The 24,390-nt window shown below is 40.9% G+C and overlaps 1 protein-coding gene across 2 annotated transcripts in view; it reads left to right on the top strand.

The window, feature by feature from the left end:
• The window catches only part of SERGEF (secretion regulating guanine nucleotide exchange factor), a 140,604-nt gene that overhangs the window by 81,257 nt on the left and 34,957 nt on the right, over positions 1 to 24,390 (top strand). Inside the window, exon 11 of one of the 2 annotated variants that reach the window (XM_066551202.1) lies at positions 9,031 to 9,203. The exons of the other annotated variant lie outside the window; for it this stretch is intronic. Coding sequence (XP_066407299.1) covers positions 9,031 to 9,086 — 56 coding nt within the window. The 3' untranslated portion in view covers positions 9,087 to 9,203. Of the gene's footprint in view, positions 1 to 9,030; positions 9,204 to 24,390 lie in introns of those variants that run through there. 2 annotated transcript variants of the gene reach the window in all.

Below are 24,390 nucleotides of genomic sequence, written 5' to 3'. Positions count from 1 at the left end.
AGTGGAGAGGGCACCGTGTGATTAGTGTTAAAATAATAAAAATGAGCCCCAAAGGCCCAAGGTGGCCACCCAACCATAAGAGTGTTTTGCACATGGAAGTACAGGTGACATGTGAGGAGACAAGGCCCTGGCTGGTCACACCGAGTTTCAGTGTGTTCAGTGCAGCAGCATTACATTTTTAAAATCACTTCTCAACTTTCTGCTAAACCACAGGCCCTTCCAGAAGAGGTTTAGTTTTGTCTCCCATTGCCTTTTTTTGTGTGAATTAGAACAAGCTTCAAGATTTTGTCTTCTGTGGTTCATGTGCAATCACAGCTGTAAATATCACAACACGGGCATTCACATCCTTCTGAAGCTGCAGTTGGAGAGTAAAACCCAACACTAAATTTAATGGAAGAATAGTCTTTGTAGAGAAAATTAGGATTAGACATCCTTCCACTCAAATGGTCTGAATTAAAGTATGCAGTAGAGTGAGAGGGGCAGTAAAAGAGCTGTTACTCCATGCTCTGTTGGGATTTTCTTTTTATATTCCTGAGCTGGAAGAACATAGCAATTATGAGCTATGGTCAAAGCAATCAAACCTTAGGGAGATGGATACACATCCTAAATGTGTATCACCCTAATCAAACCTTAGGGAGATGGTGATACACATCCTAAAATGGTGGTGGTGTTAATGCCATCCCAAACACTTTGGTTCTATGTTTTTTGATAAAGGAAGTTGAAGGGTTCCTACGTGCAAGTCAGTACCTCTTAATTAGCAGGGTTCTGTTCTTTTAATGGAGTTCCATGGTTTGGTTCCATGATTCCAACTGAATTATTGTACAAAGCATCAGCTGTGGAAGGGCTGTAAGAGATGATGGAAGATCTGTTTCTGTGGCAGAGTGAGCAGCAGTGGGGAGGGGAGGCCGTGCAGGCTGAGGGACGGATCCCTGCCCTGTGCTGACAGTGTTATTTAGCTGTTCACAGCTGCCCTGCCGAGCAGCAGACAGAGTCCTGTGTCTGACATTGGGCCCGGGGGACTCAGCAGTCTGTCACGAGGAGAAAAATCATAAATTCCCTCTGTTGCTGTGGTGGTTGGAGGAATCTTCAGCGTACACAGAGGAGGGCACTGGTGTTCAGCAAGGAGCCTGAGTCTGCTAGTCTGTTGCTTTATTTATTATGCATGAAAAATCCCAGTGCAGCCAGGGACTGTATTGTAAAGGTTTCCTGGCAGACCAGCATGGAGTCATGTTGCAGCATGCTGTCTCTTTGCATTGCAGCACTAATCACATTCTCTGCTTATTAAAGGGCACCTGGCAGGACTTCGAGTAACCATCACTGTTGTCATTTTCATGCGGGTTATGTGTCGACCTTCTAAATTTATTCTCTGGCAGAGCCATTTCGTATGTCATCTAGCTCTTAATGTGGCTTTGACTGTTAAAATAGCTCTTCAGAATATAAGCTCCTTTGGTTATATTTGTTGAGAAGAATCATCCTCATACCTATCATTACCTGATCACCTGTCTGAGTTCTTTGGATATAGCTGGTTATAGATTTGGCATCACAGTTTTCCTGTCATGGTTAGATACAGTGAGTTGTTAAAATATCTCTTCATTTTGTGTTTCTTTTTTGTATACTGTTGGTGCTCCAGGCAAATTAATTGTTCTTCCGGTAAGATGGAAGCTGAAATTGAATTTCAAATTTCAGAAGTCTGATTATTTAGTTATTTTCAGCAGGTTATACTCAAAAAATCTGATCCTCTGATCTCTTAGTGTTTCTTTTCCAAAGGCTAATGGAAAGCCAAGTTGCCAGCTATCTCAAGAATTTGTGGGTGTAAGGTGATGAGGAGAGAAATGAGGAAATGCTAATTTGAGCATTTGGAAAAGCCTTCTGACGGGGCTAAAAATGGCTTTGTACCAACTGAATTGTCTGAAGTCAGTGGCTCCTGGCTATAGGAAAGGATGGATATTTTGCTGTGAAAAGCTAATTAGATTCACAGGAGAAAATAGGATTGCATTGACTCCCTAAAAAGAAACTCCAGAGTTTAGGATAAGATCTGACTGAACTGCATCTTCTGTTACTGAAATGAAGTCCAGATTTTGCAGCTACCTTCTCTTGCAGGCTTTGTCACGGTATTGATGCATATTTTGGGTGACTTAACTCTCTGGAATGCTGTGTTCAGCTTCTTTTCTCTGTGTGGCTTGTCAATTTACCTTGTGAAATCTTTGGAATAAAAACTGCCTCTTAGTGTATTTTAGAACTGCCTAGAGTAAAGAGACATGATTTTTATTTTTGTTTTAGTATTGCATTGCAACTAATAATAGTTGCAATCACTTCCCTTCCCCTCAGAGAAGCAGTTTTAAAACATAATTAGTCGTGGTGTGTGTGTCTCTATCTTAATTTATATCATTTAGCATATAAACAGGTAATAATGTAGTGCTTGTCATATTGTTTACAGTGTGGTTTCCTGCTGCTACCAGATGCAGAGCTGCTTAGGCAGGCTCTGAAGATAAAAGCTGTAATTTTTTTGCTGTACAAAAAGCTCATGGTTCTTGTAAAATTTTCCCCTGAACTTTGGATATCACCGTGGGGTCAGCTTAGAGTTTGTCTAGAGCTGAGCTGCTGTGTGCTGTCAGTCTGTTTCCTGAGACACTGCATCACATCCACAGGGATAAATCTGCTGTGTCAAGAGCCCTCCTGGAGATGGAGGAGAGGCAAGGGAGCAATGTTAACCTCTGGCGACAGCTGAACCCATCCAGCTGGAACTGGGAGTGGCAGCCAGAGGAGATAATTGTCAGGGGAAGACAGCAAACAACCAGCCAGTGCTACCAAGCAAGAATTTTTGCTTGAAGCTCAGTGAGTAGGGAGCCCTTCCTCGCAAGTATTTGTGGAAAGAAAAAGTCCTTCCACCTGGTTTTGGAAAATCACAGAGGATGAGAAGACTCTTGAGAGTGGGAGCTGCAGTACCGGTGCTTGCAGTCCTTTGTCAGAGGGTTCACTGGATAGATACTGAGAATTTAGAGAACAAATCAGATTTTATCATATTTGTTTACTCACAGGCTCTAAGGCGAGCAATTGCTTTGAAGTAGAAGAACAATACTTCCAAGGCATATCTAAGGCATATTTACCTGAATTTTCAAGGAAGCAAACAGGAGTCCCAAAACCAGGCACCCTTGGTCACTAAAGAGAGGTTAAGTGTTTGGTGGCTCTGAAATGAAGCAAAAGGAATGACAAATGTCTGGCTTCAGGGAGTCATCTGGAGCATGTGGGAGAGGTGTTCACCCAAGTGAAAGCACAAGCCCAGCAAAGCAGCTCTCAAAGCACTTGGAAGGGCAACAAATTAAGGCTTGGGTGCCCTTCTGATGAGCAGCTCTGCAGTGAGCTGTGCTGGTAATTCTGAGTTCTGTACCTACAGCCTAACTTTACCTTCTAAGTGTATCACTGAGTAGAAATTTTGCAGCTAAATGCCTGGCTGGCAGGAGGGCAAGGTGGTTTATATTTATAAAGCTGGCATGAGGAGTGCCCTGACCCTGCTGGGAGATTTGTGGCTCTCCAGGAGGGAATGTCTTGCTACAGAACCTTGGGTTGACACCCCTGTGTCAGTGTGTAGTCACTAGCCAGATCCTTTATGGAGCACTAAGAAATTTTTCTCTCAGCACATGGGTAGATATTTGTGACCAGCTTTGTAACATGCTCTGAGTGAATAATCTCTGAAGCTTTTTCCTTTTGATATTTTGTGTGTGTGTGTGTGTTATTACTAACACCATCTTAAATACTCTGGTTAGCTTTCTGCATAATAAAAAGATTGAAGTAGGGATTTTCAGAGCTGTGAGTTGGTTTTTTCACAAATGCACTTTAAAAGTCGTGTTTGCTGCCCAGTTTTTGGATTTTGCAGTGTGTTTTGGTCATATGGTTTTGCTGTTCTCTTTCAGTTGTGAAATTCAGGAAAATCTTTGAAGAGCCAAAGCTGAAGGCAGGGATGCTGACAGTGACATGGGTCTGAGAGATGGTGTGGTAAAGATATGTGGGAAATATTGCCAGGCTGCTGGTGAAACAGGGACACTTCTGGGCCAGCACTGCTCTGTGTGCTGTAACTGCACAGGGCTAAATGCACACATCAAAGCAGGCTTCCTGAAGCTTTTGTAAACCAAGGTGGGGTGGAGAATTGTTTTTGTACCTTTCCATAAGAGTAGATCCTCTTTCCTGCTTTAGGATTTGGGACTTGGAATTTGAAGGTAGTTGAAATTGCAGTGGAGAAAATCTTGAGGTATTAGCTGGCAGGCAAGATTATTTTACTGCTAATAACAAAGAAGAAGCTCTTCAGGCTTGCAAGCCTAGAGCAAACTTTCTGGGTAAAAATAAAGAATTTTATTAAAAATCATTGGTTTTAGAGAGATAAGTATTTAAGAAAAATATTAGGGGAAAAAAGTCAAATGAAAAGAGATTAAAAGAGATTAAAAGTTGGGATATTTATAAAAATTACCCTTTACTTGTCCTTGCTTTTTGAACTTGTTTCACTCAAGTGCTTCTTTATAGAAGGTAGGTAACAAAGTATTTAAAATTAAAAATGCTTTTGAGACCCATATCACTATTGTGCTTTTTCCTGTGCTTTTTTTTCAGAGTCTCTGAGGAGCAACCAGGCTGAACTGGAAGTTTTATTATTTCTGAGAAATGTCTTCACATAATTTTATTTTTAGATTGTTGGTCTTATTTGAACTGTGAGAAAGTGTGAAGGACTGAAAGCTATATGAATAGGATTTTAAGAGGTATTTAGCATACAACATTTACCATTCCTCATGGAGCAGTGAGAAGGGTTGATATATTCCTGGTGAACAAGTAAATCACACAGGACTCATGTCAGGCATGTTGTATTTGTTTATGGTGAGGCTTCAAACATAACTGTGGTTAGTAGGGAGCTGTATGAAGTGAGAGACTTCTGCCACATATGCAGGTCTTGGTACCCATCAGTCTTTGAGGAGCAAAATGCCTCTATTGCCTGAGTATTTGATAGCTCTGAACTTGCTAGGATGGCAGCACATCTGTCAGTGTTCTCAAAACCAAAAAATCCAACCACCACCACCAGCAGTAACACACATGAACTGTAATGATTTTAAAAAACAGTGTGCTGAGGCCTTCCTGGCAGATTTTTCAGATGAGGTAGTGACATTTTCCCTAGCTTAGTTCTGGCCTACATCCTCCTCCCCTCTACAAATCTAATGGAATAATTACTTTGAGAAGATAATATAGGATGTATTGATCCCGGTATGAACTTTGTTTGTACTTATTCTAGCCCTGATTTGCTAAATTAAATGTTGTCTAGGAGGACCTTTGCATGATGCCAGGAATTCATGCTATAGGCTTTATCTTCCTTTGTCCAGATTTAGCATCCTATGCTATCCCTGCCCTGTAGCCTTGTATTGGAACAAATGACTGGATTACTGGGAAGTGGTTATGGTGGGGATCACCAGCCCAGGGTGGGACAGTGAAGCTTCCAAACAAGCCCATAACAAACATGAAATCCAGCTTTAGCTCTGCTCTTATTCACAGGTCATATTCACTTTAATTTTTTTAATGTGAGTTGTTCAGTGAGTGGGAGGTTACACCCAGGGAGCCTGGCCACCATATCTGCTCTTTTGTGCACCTTTTTTTGGAATACCTTCAGGCAGCTCAGGGGATGCTGTACCACAGTGACATTTCCAGTACTTATCCCAGCTGTGAGAATGATCTCCATGTCCTTTATGGCCCCTCTTTGGCCTTTCCAGACCCCTGTTCCTCTGGGGAATTTAGCAAAGATGTAGCACACTCTCAGTTTGGATGTTATGTGACCTGCAGTGCTAGTGACTGAAAACCCTACAAGCTGTTCACAGATCTCCTGTTATCACCTTGTAAAAGAGAATCCCCCAGAGTGCCGCTGCCCATGACACATGCTGTAATGCCAGACATGGTGCTTTTCAGATGAGTTTAGGATGTACATGGCTAGGTTTCAGGTGCCAGTTTTCTCAGTAGAAAAGAATTTCTGTCAGCTAAGACTTTTGAGTAGAAAGGATTTGGAACTTGATGAGTTTTCTTTTTGTTTTCCTTGTGGATAATGCTCAGAACAGCAATTCAGCCAAACATGAAAGAATTATTTTATCAGGATACATCATTAATCATCTCCCCTTCCCCTCCTTTAGGCATTTTTAAATTAATTAAAAAAAAATAACTAGTTTGCCATGACCTTGGTGACAAATTTGAGTTGCCAAAAGATTGAACAAGTAAGCAGCTGCTTTGCTGAATGTCTGATATTAAACTGGAGGTTGGCTTCCCTATGCCTTTTGGTTTTCAGTGACACCAGCTGCTATCTTGCTGAGTTGAGACATCTCAGAAAATGGGCAGGATGACAAGCAACACTAATCATATAATTCTGAGTAGGAAGCTCACTTGCCTTGAAAGATAGTTTGCTTTGGCTTTCAAACTTCCTATTTTTTCCTCCTGAACTGTTTCCTCTTATGCACTGCACTTTTTGGTTTTTTTTTGCTTTATGAACATTTCACAGTCTTCTAAAATTGAATGAGATGAAAGGTGTATCTCTTAAAGGCCTGCAACATGTTGTACTTCTAAATGAGCACATGGGACACTTGGTGTGTGATGTGGTAGTGGTGAAAGATATATGTATGCTCAAGGGGTAAGAAGTTTTTTCTAGTATAGCCTGCTGGATTTTGTTCTATTAACAGAATCTTGGTAGCTGTTACATTTTTCAAGGCGTATTTTTTTTTTTGGTGATATTGATTTAACAAATGCTTGCTTGCAACTCCTGTAAAATAAATTGTTCCCTAGTTTTGATAGGAATAATTCATAATTTGTTACTGTTCCCTGCTGATAGATCAAATCTGAGACCTTTACTTCAAGGGAAGCTCTGTTACTGAGGCCTCCAAAAGGGCTTATTTCAGAAATACCAGTTGCATATGAGTTCATCATGTTAATGTGTGCTTCACAGTGAGCATGCAGGATAATGTGTGATGTGTGACAAATTTGAAGTACTCACTGGTTTTCTATGATGCAGACCCAGTGCATGGATGATTCTGGCCCTTTTGAGAAGCAGATGTTTGCTTAGGCAAGAAAAGTATTTACTTTATTTGTGTTACTTCTGTCCAGAGGAGGTGAAAATTGTCACCAGTGTCTGTGCTCTACAGTGGGTTGTTGGACTCACCATCTGATTTGTGGTCATTGAACATGACCTTAGTCTCCTTAATTGTGAGACTTCTTGGTGACTATTGAAAGGTTTCATACTGGAGGCAGCTTTTAGATGTGTTTATTTAAGCTAGAGTCTTCCTTTAGTCCCAGTAGCAGTTCTTTTCTTCTCCCATGGAGAAATGCCAGGCAGGAAGCAGCCAGCTGTGAGTCTCCCTGTGCCAGATTGGAGCCTGCAGACAGGACCAGGTTAGTCTGTGCTGCTTTTTTCAGTGCATCTGGCCAGCTATAGCCTTAAAGCTCACATGAACTTATTTCTGTAGGCTCAAAAGAGAAAAAATGTTGAAGGTATCAGGAATTAGTATCCTTGTTCTGAGGTCATGCAACCTATTTTTAAGGGTTTTTTTCTGGCCCTAGACTCATCTTGCCACCTACCAATGAAAGGAGGCAGGAATCCAAATGTATTTTGCTTCTATGCAAACCTTGTGTTTCCTGCCATTTATAGCAGGCGTAGTATGATGGTTTGCTGTCACTCAGATTCCTTCAGTCTCGCTACTATGCTGTTGATCAAGTTAACTGCAAGGCAAGATTCATCCTAGGTAGATTCTGGGTACCCTTAAATAAAAAAGCCTGAATGCTATTGTGTAGCTCTGTAGATTTTTTGAGTAAAGAAGCTGGCACTTTAATTTTTTTAAGCACTGTAGTAAAGAAATCTTGTTCTGTTGACAAGTTCAGCATGTGTCTTGTGCAATACTTCTCTGTCTGCTTGGATCCTCCTCCTTCTCCCATCTGCCACCTTCTCACTCTGGGGAAAGGAAACTCCATTCTGTCAAAGCAAAGTGCCAGTGAAAAATGGGGAAGACTTTTAAGAGTAGCTTTTGGATGAGACCATTCACTAAAATCAAAACAAATATAACCACAGCTCACTCTAGTTTTGCCCTGTGTGCTTAGCAAAAGGTTAAAGCTGACAGGTAGTAAGATAGAGCACCTCAAGTGAAGGCTGTGCAGTTCAAAAAGGCAGAATCATTTACTTCTGCCTGTGATCAGTGCTCCATGGCAACATGTGCTTTGCAAGGAAAATAGCATAAATACCTATTAAGCAAAGAGATTCCCCAGCAAGTGAATTAAATGCCAGAAATCGAACAAGAGTGGGGTTGGTGGTTATTTTTCCTTTCAGTGTAATTAGGGTACTTACCAATGAAGTATCATAATTGTAATGGATGCTTTCTGAGTCTTCTGAAGTACAAAATGTCCCTTGTTTTGAAATATCCTGCTTCAGAGACTGTGCATTAACTTTGAGGATTGTTTCCATCTGCAAAGGTTTTGTGGTTTCTTCTGCCTGATGCTGACTTGCAAATTCAGTGTGAGCAGTTAAAGCCTTAAGAATGATAAACTTATATTATTACAGGGACTTTGTGCATTCATTGAAGTCCCCAGGACTGGAGCTCAGATTTGGTAATTGTCTTGGCTGGAAATGAATGTGCCAAGTTTCACCCTTATGCCTGCAGCTGGTGATCTCTGCCTGGGAAAGTTAAGGAATAGAGAACTCCAGGGCTGTTTTTGATAGTTTGGCTCTTTGTGCAGTCACCTACAAAATAATGGTAGTAAATGTGCTTATGCTTTCTTTATAGCTGGAATTTGGTTGGCTATTTGAGGCAAGGGCAGCAGAAATCAAGAGGACTTTGTCTGCTGGAGGTGCTGAGCCTTCAGGCTCCACAGCTCAGAGTGCTGAATATCCAGGGGAGCTAAACCCTTGAGGTTCTGCTTGAGTCACTGTGCCTCACTCTATGCTGCTTTGGGCACTCCAGATTACCCTCATCACACATTTGTTGGGGTTCATGTGGCCATGAATTTGATGGTTTTCTTTTCCTCTCTTAACAGGGTTTTCTAAATCCTCATTCCTTGGCTGTCTGCAAGCATGCTTTACTGTTCAGTGAAAAGTCTTGGGATATGTGCTTCTCTCCTCTAAAACCTAAGCAAAAATTCTAAGGCAGAATTTTGTGATCTCCTTGCAAAAGTGTAGGACAGGTAAGAAAGAGATTACATAGGTGAGAAGTGTGTAGATAAAGCTTGTCTGAAGTCCAGCTTCTCTGCTTTATCCGGGGGAATGACTGCACTGCCTCTATAAAGGCACAAAGCAAGTATTTTGTCCTGTGAAGAGCTGATTTCCAGTCTGTTATACAGCACTGTAAAATAGTCTACTGGCTACATTTGTGTTGGCTAGAAGAATTAAACTTGGAGTCGGGTTGAATCATATTTTAAGTTGTTAAACCCCTGGCCAAGACAGTAAAATGTTGATAATGCTGCAGTACTGCAAAGCTGTAATTTGGTGAATAAATACTTTCTATAAGATAACACTCCTCTCTTTGGTATTCCCTACATGACAGTGAAAGGCATTTTGAGACACAGAAGTTAAAAAAATTAGTTTTATTCTCTTAATTTAGGCAAAAAATGTTAAGCAGGAGTTACTTCCATCTAATTACATTTTTCCTGCTCAACTTGAGGCCAATCTCGTGGGCACATTCTCTATTCCTAAGTATAGAGAAACTATGCTGAAAGAAATGGAAAACCATGCCATACCTTAGTATACAGTGGGAAAGTTAAGTTTGTAGTGCATGGTGCAATGATCCATCTGACTTGGCATTTAAAAAAATTATTTACATTTTTAAAAAGCTGTTCTGTGGCTTGGAAGAGCTGGAGTTCAGCTGTTAGGCTGTCCCTAACAAGCACAATATCCAAAAAGCCCTCATGAAACTGTGATGAGTAGATTTCCCTGGAAATGAACTTCACTCACTTCCAGTCTAGTTGGCTACCATCAATTTATAAATGTTTATATTAGCTTAATACTGATCTCTTTCAGAGTTAGTGAACCTGTGTCATCCTCCTGCTCTGGAATGTTTCTGGTGCACGCTTCCCTGGTAAATGGGACACATGGCACTTGTGTGGAATTGGGGTGATTTCAGCCAAGGTTTTTAGAATTATTTTAAGATTAGTCATTTTTTGTACATGCATGTCTTTTGGGCACCCACCTTCCTGAGTTCTTAAGGCAGGCTGAATTTCATCACAGTGAGTAGTAACAGGCTCACTGTGATGTATCAGATTGATCACTGTCTTTGAGTATCTCTTTTCAAAGTTTTACTGTTTTCATATTCTGGTGGTGCAGGATGGTAGCACTCCTCAATTGCTTCCTACTTTCCATCCAGATTGCAGCCCCTTCATTCTAGAATTGCAAATTCTCATGTCAGAGCCAGGCAGACACAGGCATTTAATACTTCAGCCCTTAGAAGAAACAATTGGATAAGTTTGAACATACATATGAGGTATTGATCTGGGCTTGTGAACCATTTACATTCAGATTGATATGTCTGAAAGATGTGAAACCACATGTACAGGAATGACATCTCAAAGTTGTCTCTTTTTCACTCATGTTCCAGGACTACAATGCAATAAGTTAACTTATTTTCTGTCCATGTTACAATAATATAAAATATTAATACTTAAATTAAAATAATGTTAAATCTCCCTTCCTGAGAAGGTTAGGCTGCTAGTCTAGAATATTATATAAAGTATTTTTAAGGATTTCTGGGTCTGGTTCTGAGATTCCCCCAATTTGTAGCCATTTTAAAAAGGGGATAAAATAGTTTTTAGTTTTCTCACTCCTTTTTACTTTTTTTCTGAAGAATCTAAGAGATGCTCAAGGTAAGAGAGATTCTCAGGCCATTTTTAATGTGGGGTTCCAAGGGAACTGCTAAGTAACTTCAGCCTTCCTGTTTTCTGCTATCTGCACTGCTTATCCATCCTGCTCACTGAAAAGTGTTGAGTGTAGCTGAATTTGATGATCCTCCAAGTTTTGTCAGTGTGATTCCCAGTTAAAAAGTTCAGGTGCATCATTCTGTGTATTTTGGACAGGCAGAGAGGTGACAGGGAAGTTATACAGCTGTTCACATGAAACCATTCGGTGACAGATGACTTGCAGTAAGATGGATCACTCTGGAATAGAGGGGGAACAGATTTCTCTGCAGGGCACGAGGAACAATCTGAGATCCTGATAAATGCCTTTTCAGAGGGTATAAGATGGCCCAATTAATAATTTCAGCAAACGTACAGCTGAGACTTTTGATCTGAATTTTAAAAAGTTGGAATCTCTAATATTTTTGTGAGGGCAGTGGTAATCAGGCACTCCTTTATAACTCATCTAGTCTGACCCTTGTGAATTTGGTGTCTTCCTCTCAGTATCTTGTGTTCTCCCAAACCTGCTTTAGTTTTGTATTAATAGTGACTGGATGCCTTCTTAAAGCTCAGCATCTCTTGCTCTTCAGGATTTGTGCTTTCTCTTCCACCTTAGACTGGCCCTTTGCCATGTTGTGATTTTGGTAAAACAAAGTCATCTTAAGGGGACTCTCAGCTTTCCTGTCATGCATTGATGCTGCTGTTCTTCATGGTAATCAAACTGGAACAACTCTGCCTTGTGCAAGTCAGTGCTCAACAAAGAGGGAATGGAGTCTGTAATAATTGAGGGCGGTGGATGTTCCCTCAGAGCACTGCAAGCTGCATTGCACAAAAGGAGCAGTGGTCTGTAAATAAGCGAAAGGCTCCAGCATGTGCAGAGCCTCTGCCTTCCTCAGTGGGTTGGTTCACAACAGCTGCAACAAAGGAGAAGGGGAAAAAAGTTTGTGAAAAGCACAGGAAGTGCTTCAGCTTCCTCATAAACAAGCAAGACATTTCTCCTCTGAGAATGCTCCTGCCAGATTTGCTGTGTCTTCTGTCTTTATCACAGCAGGTTGGAACAGGCATCATAAAGGATGACCAAGAAGAGGGGAATGTACTAGATTTGTGTCTAAACATGTCAAAACTTTGTGTAAATGAGAGAAGGGGGATATGCAATTTCCAATAGTCAGGTACTTTTGTGTACAAATAGCTGGATTGGCATTTGTACAGTGTGCATTTTATAATCCTGAAAACAAGGAGCATTCACATGAGGACTTAGGTGGGCACTGTGTCTCTTGGCAAATCTTGGTTATTTTCTATAAAGCTCATAGAATTCATTCTTACATAGCTTCTTGCTTCTGAGGCAGTTGTACCCAAATAGAATTAACAAAGGAGTGACAGAGACTAGACCAAAAGTCTAGTATCATAAAGGACTTCTCATCTCAAACCAAGGCTCTCTTTGAACTCTGAATACAGAGTAACTATGTCTCCGTGATGATCTCGCTGATTTTTGACCTTTATTAGAAATATATCTTTCTCCTCCAATGCAATTTAAGTGTACAATGATGAAACTAAAAGGAACATCCTCTCAGAAGTGACAGACAAAAGGATTCACTTTTTTTTATTTAATCATATATGGTATGTTGTAGTCCAAGTGCCAGTTGTGGGGTTATCCTGGGATGTAGCAATGTCTAGGAAAAGAAGGTAGTTTCATATTTAAGGTTTGTATTTATGGTTTCAGTTTAAATTTGAGCCTGAGTGCAGACCTTGCACTGGATCTGCTCTGTGCACAGAGGGCTCAGCCCTGAGGCTGCCATCACTGCCTGTTGGGGGAATTTGCCCTCCACAATCCACAGTGTATCTGTGGTTGGGCTCTTCACCAAAGAGCAGACAGGGATCCCATTTGAAAGGGCACATTGTCAATGGTCACTGCCATGGTGCATGCCTCATTACATCATTAAATGTATCTGTGAGTGTGTAGATCAACTTAAACTGTGCCTGATGCTTTTCTGCTTAGCAGCATCTGCTTTTGCATATTCTAGATGTTTATCCAAAGGCCTCCAGAGATGCCTTTCATGGTTGGATGCAGATAATTGTAAGTTGGCAGTTTTCCTGCTCCTGGATGTCAGGTAGCCTTTCAGTGAACCTGGCCCTTTCAGAGGTAGCTGTTCCCTGTGGCACAGTGGTGGGAGCTGTAGCTCAGAAATGATTTGGAGATTTCAGTGATGCTGATGACTCTTTACCATGCTGAGTTTTTAAGAAACCTGGCTTGCAGCCCCAAGAGTCAGGACTCACCTTGGGTTACCCAAGGTTTGACTACATGGCTAATTAGTGATAGAGGAAATCTGACAAATATGTGACTAATGCACAGGGATTCACCTAATGAAAGTAACACCTCTTTCCCAAATAGCTCCCTTGCAACATTTAGTTGTGTAGCAACTACTGCTGTTTTCTGAATGAAGCAAGTGGATTCCACAGCAGTCTTTGTGTGCACCCCCCACCCCCTATTTGACTCACAAAATTAATTGTAGATAATACAAAGAAAAATGCACCTGGTATAGGTAATATACAATACAGGTAATACTGCAGCTACACTAGATGAAATGTAATTCCTCATTCTTGCAGAAGGCCCCTTTTCTGTGAACCTAAAGTATCTTGTAAATGTTGGAGTTTGTCAGGAAGTGGCCAAGAGCTGGAGAATAATTTCTGCAATAATAAGCTTCCATTCCTTATGACCATGTTTTTCTCAAGTCGCGAGGAGGCAATGACAGCACATATAATTCTGATACCTGATAAAATTGTCTCATTTGGTCAGGGTGAGCATCAGTTTTAAGAGCTGAGAATACTGCCTTAAATGATTGCTCTGCTTGTAGTTAGCAAGAAATTCATCCAAAAGAGCCAAATAAGCATATAATTTTGTCGTGGCTAGTCAAAATTTCAATGTACATTTAAAAGGAGGGTAATTTTCCCATTTCTATTTTAGAATGTTCCTTATTCTGCCTTTATAATTTTGTCCATTTCCTTATTAGTGCTCCTTTCAGAGCCCAAACATGTCAACAATGACACCATTATCAGCCTGAAATAAAGGAACAAACATTCTCATCTTCAGTTATGGTTTGCCTGTGGCAGCTATTTTTAATTTTGCAGCTGCTGGAGGATGAGGCAGATTTGCAGCTGAAGACTTGGCCCCTGTATCACACGTCCACCTTCCAAATGCTCTCAGAGGTGTCAGGAAATGTGGGGCTTTCCAAGGAGTCTCTTCACTGAAGTAGCACTTCTGGAAAAAGAGACAGGAGGGAGCGTGAGGCAAAGCACTGGCAGCAGAAGGGAGGTACCCTGCTGATTTAGCATTTGCTTGCAGATGTTCAAAATGGAGTGTGAGGTGGCAGCTGATCCTTTTTTTTCACCAAGTGTGAATATGAGCTGAAAACCTCGCGCACTCTCCCGTGTACTCTGAGCAGCGCGAGTTCCAGTGGGTCCTCAGCATCCAGGATTTTTCTTTCCTGGAAAAGGAGGTAATGTGACTTTTTGACCATGAGGAGCAACTTGTGCTCTTCCCAGCCTTGACCCCTGCTGGTTCTTGGCTTCTTTTCTTCTTCTCGAGGTTGGGATTGAAAGCACTCGAGACGATATTTCATGTTCAGACTCAAATGTTTATTTTTTTCTTATCTGCGTTACAGTCTGACAGGCAGTGAGTTCTGCAGTGTTCTACTAACAAGGTACAAAATGGCTAACTATCTTTCCCTACAAGGTCTTTTAAGGCTAAACTATGCAATCAAGAAATGACACCTGAATTATTTTCACTTTTAACCCAATAACTAATCACTCAAAGTCCACAGTTGGACTTTTGTGTAATTGGACTTTTGTGTCCAATTACATAATACCACCCAAACCTGTGAAGAAGAAGGTGAAGAAAAAGGATGAGCCACTGCCCTAAAACTTCCATCTTAGCTCTATATGTATTACTATATTCTAAAACCTTAGACTCTGAGTTTTCCACCCTGTGATATTGCACACTTCTAATCAACTACACACTCATAATCCCAGTGCTGTCAATCAATTTTGGAAGCCTTCTCCATGGCCTCAGGCCAAATGCAGTGCTCTCCTGGGGGCCAGGGTCTGTCAGCACCGAGAGTCTAATGTTCTCATCATCCAGAACTCCAGCAGAGCCCTGTTTCCAAACTGGTGTCACACCTCTGAGTTGAAGATGAAGCTGCAGAGCACACAGGTGCTGCAGTGACCTGTGCCTGGCTTGATGTGGGCATTTAGGCACGTGAACTTTGGTGCCCACCACTCGCAAAAGTGGCCAGGCATGGAAGCACGTTTGTGGGAGTGTAAACGTTATTTATTGGCTTGTCACTTCATCTAACCTTGTTCAGGCCTCAAAGTGCCTCCTTTGTCTTTGTGCCAGTATTTCTGTAATTTATTTACAGTGATAGAAGTTAAGATATGGCAGTGCATTTAGTTAGTACCTCTGAGTGATGTGGACAATAAGGATTGTTGGTAACAATCCTCAATTTTCTCAGATGCTGAAACACAAAAGACTTTATTTTGCAGCTCCCCACAGTAAGAAGATAGTGATGTGAAGAACTGATCCTAAATGATGAACTGGTTGAAGTTTTAAATGGTAAATTCTCTGCTTTGGCACTGAAATATATTTTGAAACAGTTTGTTTAGTTTCATTTTGTCTTTGGCATTTGGCCTAAAATGCATTACAAGTTGCTTACTTTTTTGCCAAAAATTCAGTAGCAATGGTGCCACGTGTGTTTTCCCTGAACTTTGAAATCCGTGTTGGTGGATCCAGGCAATTTGAAAGCTGTGTAGATTTTCTAGTGATCCATAAAGAACAGTTTATCTAGGTCTTGGACAACTTTAAAGCTTCATAAATATAGTTGTTTTTTTCTTTTGTTGGTTTGCAAACTTGGACTAAATTTTGACTTGTAAAATGTGATATTAACTATTAAAAATAATAAAGAGGGTTCAGGTACTTCCACATTTGGCCATGGTGTTAATTAGGTGGTTAAATACTTATGATCATTTGGTTTCATGTGTGAGGATCATGGAAAAGTAATGCAAGTAATTTATTTTCTAATAATAATAATAATAATAATAATGCTTGTGTTGAGCCTCTTTGCTTGAGTACTGTTGTTAATTATCTTGCTGATCTGAACTTTGCTGCCATTCCTGTTATTTACCTGACCTATTGAATAGTCTGCTGTATGACCTTGGACTTTTTGATCATCATATCTCTCTGAGAATAGATATAGACATGCACATATAAATAGGGCACATATAGGCAGGTTTTATTAAGCAGAAGCATTGCTGGGAGAGTTAAAAAAGAGAATGAAGTAATGCGTCTTTGAAGTGCAGTCATTGCATTAAAGTGCTCCAACATAACACTCTTTTGATCTCCTAAGAAATAAAAAGGCAGCTCATGCTGTAGCATCTTGGAGAAACTAAGGTCTAAAAGGACATCCTGTTGAGAGGACTCATTAGTTATGCAGTCTAAAACTGTGGAACATGCTTAATCTTGTAAAAAGTAATAAGGGCTCGGTGTCTTCATTTTGTAAGGAACTTAATACCCATCTCTCTTGCTTCAGGTGACTAACAGGCCTTTCAGAAAATATCATGTTCATTTAAATACAACTGTCCAGATATGCCAGGCATCTCCAGTGTGTCACTTGTGCCCTGTGACATGATACCACTGAAGTGGGTGATATAATTTTGAAATGTACAGTTGATAAACCTTTCAAAAATATACATGAAAAATATATGTCAACAGACCAGCTTTACCATGACCTACTGGCTGGAAATAAGAAAATGATATCTACTTGGTGGTTTGTTGTTTTGTTTTATTTTAAATCCATAGTCAATCCCTAGCAAGATGTGGCAAGTCTTGAACTCGGGATGGTCAGAAATGCAGACCCAGGCTGTTTGCAGTGTGTCTTTCATGTTTTTTCAATGAATGGGAAACTAACTGCAGCTTGGCTGGCAGGGCCAGTTCCTTCCTCCTTCTGTGAGCACATATCCTTGATAAGGGACTCTGTGGTTCCCCTTGTGATGTATTTGAGCTCATCTCTCTCAGCTGGTAAGGCCAAGGGCTTCTCAAACAACTTGTGACCTACAGTGCCTCCAGCATCCCTGTAAATGACACCAGCTGAAACTCAGGCAGAGCTGAGGCCGTTTTGTCCCCTGCAGACACTGGATTTTCCCTCTGTCAAAAAACCCCAGATTTGGCAGATTTTATTCTTAGAATAGCAGGAAGGGAGAAACTTGGTTTCATAACTAAATAACAATAAAGTTAGGTTAATGAGCTTGTGAATCATTTGAATGGTTCAGCCCTGTGTGCGTCTGCTGCATGCTAAAAAATTCCCAGCAGAATTTGCAGTGAAGTAGAAAGCTGACATAAAGTCAGTTGTCTTTGATCTTTGCTTAGTTTTGGGGTGTGTTTGTTTAAGATTGGGAAGCTATTGAAGTAATGAAATGAAGATGCAGTAGCCCAGGGAAATATGCTAGTCTTACTCTGTCTAGCTCCAATAAACCAGCAAGGACATAGCATATTCCTTGTGTTTATTCACTATCAAGCATGAAATGGTCGATAATACCTATTTCAGTCTCCTGTTTAGGGTCCTCTGCTAAGTTCTTGCTCTGTAAAGTCTGTGCCTTCCTCTTCCCCTCTCTTTTAAGTAGTCTGTGGCTGTTAGGTCTAAATTTGCCAGCTCTCTTCATGGCATGATAATCACGAGATACGTTGGATTGGGAGTTGCAAACACAGATCTTTTGAGAAAAGGTGCTGTCTTTTAACTTGGAACATTTTGACTGATTCCCCCTTGTCTCTTGCTTTCCCAGACTTATCCTAGTGAGGGGGCTAAAAATGAAAGACTTGGCTGTTCTGTCAATAGAGAGGTCATTAGGGCTGCTGTTGTATCACTTGTAACATGAAATCCTTTAAAACCATATCTTGCAAAAATAATAAATACTGTAAAACATATTGTGAGTGCAGGCAAATTGGAAGCCAGGCATTTATATTCATGATGCAATATAAATTACTGGGTTTGGACTTTTAGCTGCAATGCAAGAAACATTTCACTCATATAAGCAAAATTGTCTGTGTCTTTTTATCTATATGAGAAGACTGTCTGCATCCCTGGCAGTGAATAAGTTAACCTACTTAGTGTTTTGTGTGTAGGCAGCATGCAGTTCTGTGAGATTGCAGTGGGCAATGAAGCAGCAGAATTCAATTTGCAGCAGTGACCTAAGAGGGACTATTTTTAGTAATAAAATAGGTCAGGGGATGTGGTAGTGCAGACTGATAAGTGAACAGTCTTCCCCTCCACTTGTGGGGCATGTTTTTGTTCACCATTGTTGAAGCTCTGGATGGAGTCTGTGCTGTCACGTGATTAGTGTTAGGAGTTTTTTATTATTGTGAAGCAGTCATAGGAAAGTGCTAAGTTTTATTTTGGTGAAGAAATAGTATAAGTAACTACATAGGGATTCATGGAAGGTAAAGCCAACTAGGGAGCAGGGTGTTTTGAAGCCATTGCTCAAAGCTGATCTCAGTACTGCTGGAGATCTCATTTTGCAGTGTTGTCCATGTGACAAGTTGTTCTTGCAGTCTTTTTCCCTTCCACTCTACTGGCTGTTCTTATGTGTTTTTTTAGCTTGCTTCTGTTTCCAGTTTGCTTTCTCAGTGATTTATGCAGATGAGTGTTAGCTTCTTCCTCTCAGGATGGCAAAGATGAAACACAGCTTTATCCTGTTCCTTTGAGTCTCTGGGCTCTTGCAGGAAGCTTGCAAAGGATCTGTTCAGCCCATTCTTATGACACAGAGCAGTCCAAGTTTCATTTTAGTATTATGCTACTTGACTTTTGCATTTCCACACTTCTGTGGCCTCCTTGAACTTCTGTTTCAGAGCAAACTTGGAAAGTGCCTGTTGCCAGTTTGTGCCTTTATAATCCTGCTGTTAATTACCACTGTGGCAAAGTCCCCAGAAGCTCTAGTCATGGAGCAATGTGTCTTCATGCTATATCAACAGCAGAAAACCAGCAACTTTAGCCCTAAAGCCTTTTTATTTTTACCCTGGAAAAGGAATGCTTAGCAGGAAGCAAGTGATCTCCAGTCCTGGCTGTAGCTGCATCAGTATCAGTGTGTCACCCTGTGTGAGAAGTACAGTGCAGGATGCTCAGGCTGTTGCTGGAGCTATCTCCAGGAGTTGATGAGCCCTGGTGAGATGCACTGGGATGCCCAGTTCTCCTGCTTTGGAACTAAGATGATCTCTTCCCCTGGGGCTGCCTAATGTTGTGTGAATTACGTGCCTGTGCTGGTGCTTGTTTGCCCATTCCTGCCCTGCAGTGCACTGTGAAGTACAGATATGTCTCTATGGCATGGGGGAGAGATGTCCTTAAACTTTCCCTTATTTTATATCCCTTCTAGCAAAATATGCTTAATTTTCATGGTCTAGTTAAGACCATGATGAAATATCATCTAGCAGAGCTTTTAAAGTGCTTAAAAGTCCTTGAATAATATCACTTTGATATCATATTTATAAGGAAAGTAAGCTCAACATTGATCACTGGCTTACAAATTGTAAACTCAAACTGTCCTTGACCCTTTTCATTTTTTTTAAGGTTGCAAGTTAGTTATGAATCATCCTCTAATATAAAAAAAACTTAACAAAATGGTAAGTAATTTGAATTTCTGACTTCTGTATTTTTCTGCGTCAAAGGTCTGTTTCTATATTGCAAATAAACACTGCACACCTCAGATAACCAAGAAAGAGCCATGGGAAAAATACAGAAAGACTTCCAGTGGGATCAATACAGTGGAATTATTTTCAGCAACGCTCTAAGAAACTTGAGGGGGCTTCTGTTCATTTTCCATCATCAGTGTGGTATAATGTGCTTCTAAGGGACATCTTTTACGATGAATACACTGCCCTGCACTTTCCTTTATAAAGAAAAGGCCAGTATTTTTAGTTTTTTTTTTTCCCTTGGTAACCTGTTTTTGCAAAAGATAGCTTGACAATATCATAGAATATCAACTTAATGGTTTGATGTTCCTGTCCACCCTGCTGCTCATCGTGGGAGCTGGAATTCCATGGCAGTTCACAGCCTGTTCACTGCACACTTGTGGGTCAGCTCAGGTGAGCAGAGCACACTGAGCCAGGAGCTCATTTATTAGGCATGCAAGGAGAGAAATCCATAAACACTCAGTTTTTCTTCTTAGGAGTTTGGAACAGTGCAGTCCACCCTCCCCGTATTCACCCACCCTGTAGATTACTGGCCTGTCCCATATCTGGTGTGCTATGCTCTGTTCCTGAAATACCAGAAGTGGAAAACTTGCACTCAGAAGGTAATTCTGGGGATCATCCTTTAGCTCCTAGCATTTAATGATGGTTTCACATTTAGAGGAAGACTTTTTCTCTCCATTAGAAACTAATTTATTTTAATTGATTTTTGAAAACTCTTGCTTTTTTGTATTTCCTTCTGTTTTCTCAGCATGACTGAATGAAAAAGCACTTTGTGCCAAAACGCTGAGCTGGGAAGATGGCTCTCTTTCTCTCCTGTGAAATCATGTTTGGTGTAGGTATCACAGGTCTGTTTGTGTGCAGTGTTTTACAGTGCCTTAATAAATGCAATAAATGCTCCAGCATTTATTTTGTGCTTGTTCTGGGGGCATAAGCCTGGTGAGGACACATGAGCTGCAGTATCTGACAGTGGAAGGTCCGGTGGGAAAGTCACCAGTGACTGTGACAATACTCTGTGTCTATTCAGATTATCCAGTCAGCACTTGGATAACCAGTAGGCTCAGGTATGGGAGAAGCACATCCTGCTCCTGCTGCTGTCACTGGTGCTTTAGCTGACATGAGGTAAATGTCCTCCATCAAGTGTCCCTCCCCCTTTTCATTTCAAAAATCAAGATGATGATACATGATCTCCATCAGGGGAAAGGATATATATTCATCATCTCTAAGCTTTTAATATAATCTTTCCAAAGTAAGGATTTTGTGGGTAATTTCTGGACTGGACTTGGCCTAGAGAGCTGCAAGAGGAGCCATGTGGTTTGATCTGACTATGTGCTGATCAGAAGGAAAATCCTTGCTTTCTCTATTCTGGATAAATTTCTAACCAAAAACCTAGGAGTGAAACAAGACATTTGTCATCACTCTGAACATCCTTAGGTCTCTTTCAGCTCAAAAGACTTCCCAGAACAAGTAGCTCCAAAGTTTACTTGAAGAATGTGATTGTAATCCAGAGGTGGAAAACACAGCATTTTCACACTAGGTATGTCCAAAGCCAGTTCATACTTTGAACAGCCTTTTTTTCCTCTTGCTTTATATGCATGCACACACATTTGAGCAATGAAGAAAACCGAGGCACAGAAATCTGCCCATGTTTCCCAGCAGTAGTTCAGCAGGAATGCCAGGAATGAGTTTTATGTGAAGTCACAGATAAATTTGTCCCCATTTCTCTCCCATATTTGCTGCTTTTTCAGCTCTTTCGTGTAGGGGCTGTCTGTGTGTACTGGGATGCCCATGACCTATCCCTTCCCACTGTGCCATGGCCACAGGGGATGGATTGTCAGAAGAGAGAGGAAACACAGCCCCAGAGAGTGGCATAAGCAGTGGATTTCTGAGCATTGTTAGTAGCGTGACGGGACCTGCAAAATTAATATGCTAGCTGGAAGGTACAAAATGTAGCTCTGTTCTTCCTTTAGGCTCTGACTCTTCTCAGGGCAAAGCAATGCCTGCAAAGAAGCGTTTCTGGTGTTGCCTGTCACTCCTGGGTGTATTGCCTGAAGGAGGCAGCCTGTGTAAGGAACAGGTGAGCTGCAAAGGGCAGCAGACTGTGTCCTCCCAGCAAAGTCTAATGTCCTGAGAGGACCCTTAGAACTTGTTTTTTGCTGTGTCTAAGCTAAGAAATTCAGAATATATAGGGCAGGCTCTAATGGTGCAGCAAGCTTTCTGACTTGCTTGACATAGTGTTTAATAAAATTATTGTTGGAGGTTTCTGTCCTTGCCTGCTCCCCCAGTTCTATTTCATTGTATTTCATCACTTTAATTCCTACTGTTCTGGTACAGTGGTACAGGGCCAGATGAATTGAGGATGTTAGGTTTTTTTTTTTTTTTAATGTGCAAAAGTAGCGTTGTGTCCTTTAGTGGACTCTTCCTACTCTCCTGCCTATTGCTCTGCTGATCTGCAGGGCCAAGCAGAGCTAGCAGCAGCCAGGCACAGTTCTCCAAGCTGCTGTTCACCATCCTCCCAGGAGAAATTTGAATTAGGGTCCGTGTTTCTGCTTGGATCTGTAGGTGCTGTCATGCAGTTCTGATCAATGTTGGGTGAGTTTGGGCTAAAGACCTAGTCACAGCAGTCTGTGTGCAGGTGGAAACCACCTTGTGAAAATTTGGTTGAGAAATGGTGTATCAGTTACAACTGAGAGTACAGGTGCATTTTGTTCCACACGGGGCAGGTCTTGGCTATGGTTAGAACTATTTGGGAGGAGGAAAATTGGTTTCATTGCCAGGTTTGGAGGTGACCTGAAAGGATTTCTGTAAAATTAAAGGTCTCTACTGTGCAGAGACTTCGATTAATAAACTCACTGAGGAATCATAGCTGCAATAATTGTGATTGGAGGCAGGCTTTTGCTGATGAGTCACCTTGTTGGGGCTGTCTTGACTGCCCTCCTTGAGCAAGTGGAAATCTGGAAGAGAGGAATTTGTGTGACCTGTCAGTACCAAGCTGGCAGTAGAAATTGGCACAAGCTAGACCCTGCTGTTGGAAAAAGCCTGGAGAATCAGCGCAGCCCTTTGTGCTCCGTTGGTGCCAGTTTAGGTCACAGGTGTATCAAAGTTGTATCCAAAGGGAGAAAAGCAAACCAATAAAGATGATTTCAGCATGAAGGAGTGTGGTAGGAGTGAGAACACCAGGGACTGTCCTTCAGTGGCCCCTTAGATTTCAAAGTTTTGATCATTTGGAGCTTGCAGAGAATCCAGTCTTAGTAGGAAAACAGTCTTGGCTTTTGCCTCTTTTGTGTAAATTTGATGATGGGTTTCTGTGAAGAGCACATGTAGCTCCTGCATTGAAGCATGCATTTGCAAAGTTCAATAGAAGCATGATCTAGTTGTTCCTAAATTTTTGGGGAAAACTGGAGGGAGATGAGAAAACTATTGGGTTTTAGTAGATGAGCTTTGGGGAAAAAAGACATGTGCAACTGAAAGGCAAATAAGTTTGACTCAGTTTTACAGGTTTCAGTGAAGCTGCTCTTTCTTTTCTCAATAATCACTTGCTTTGAGCTTTTCCAGAGATACTGTTTAATTTAGTCCATTGTTGCACAGAAAATTGAATAGTAAGTGAAAAATTTCAAAGTGTCTTTGACAAAACTTTAAGAAGTTATTTTTGTCTGTATCCCAAGGGTAAACCCCTTGAGTCCCTGATGGAAAGAGAGTGTAAAAGCTTCAGGCAGTGATAACTTTCTGCATGTCTGATATCTGTTTGTACAAAGTTTTACCCAAAAAGGGAAGAGCTAGGGCCCTTTTTGGAAAGTTATAGCTATCTATGCACTAATAACTTGCTGAATACTCACAGGCTTTTTCAACCTATAAAGTAAGTTTTCTGATATTAATTTCTTTGAGGATTAGAAACCTGGAAAGAATAATATGTTCTGACACAGTGTTCTTGGATGACACTTAAATTTAAAATAACATTATATTGTAAATGGTTAAGAATTAAAGAAACAACCAATTGGTAATGTAGGCTTTGAGCAAAGTACAGTATAGGAAGCACTGAAAAATGTTTCTTTGCATGATTAAGAGAGTCTGGTTTGCTGTTTGATTTATTGGCTGGCTGAATGAATTCATTAATTGTGTATGACTACTTTTACTTCTGGGTGGTCATTTTTCATTTCAGATTTCATTACTGAATGAGCTTTTCCTAGGGATGTTCTTATCATCCAAAATTAAATACATGAAAATGTTAGGGAGGCTCAGCCCTCCCTTTTTATATTGGTGTTTTTCCTACCATGGTTTCACCAACTGCAGAAAAATTCACTTAGGCTGTAATACCTTAAGTTTGGTGCTCATTACTTGAACACCAAAAGATTTCCTCTAATTGCACAGGCCATGTTCTGTGTTATGATTTTCAAAACAGTGGTACGGAACTAGAAACCCTCTTGTTTAATTAGATGGTGAGGAATGAGACAGACACTTGTTTCTGAAACATTTCAGGTGTTTCAGATGTCAGCTTTCAAACACCCTTGTGATTGCATTTGTAGAATGAGAGTTCTGGGAACGCAGCTCAGTGGGAGGTAAGGACAGGTAACATTTGTAAGGAATCGGAGGACTTAGGGAGAGATTCTGAGCATCTTGGCTTGTAGTTTCAACACAGTTTTTTTATAGGAAGGACTCATTTCCTGGACAGCTTGCAAACAGTATGGTCTGCAAACACTCCTCTCTTCAAGGATCTTAAGGCTTTCAGCTGCATGGAGAAGAAGCATTTCAGGAAGCATATAATGCCACCACTGTCTGCAGCCAAGGAT

The sequence above is a fragment of the Molothrus aeneus genome, chromosome 6 (assembly GCF_037042795.1).
Source record: "Molothrus aeneus isolate 106 chromosome 6, BPBGC_Maene_1.0, whole genome shotgun sequence".
Taxonomy (NCBI): Eukaryota; Metazoa; Chordata; class Aves; order Passeriformes; family Icteridae; genus Molothrus; species Molothrus aeneus.
The sequence above is the reverse complement of the archived record's forward strand: the minus strand, read 5'-3'. Positions and strand labels throughout refer to the sequence as shown.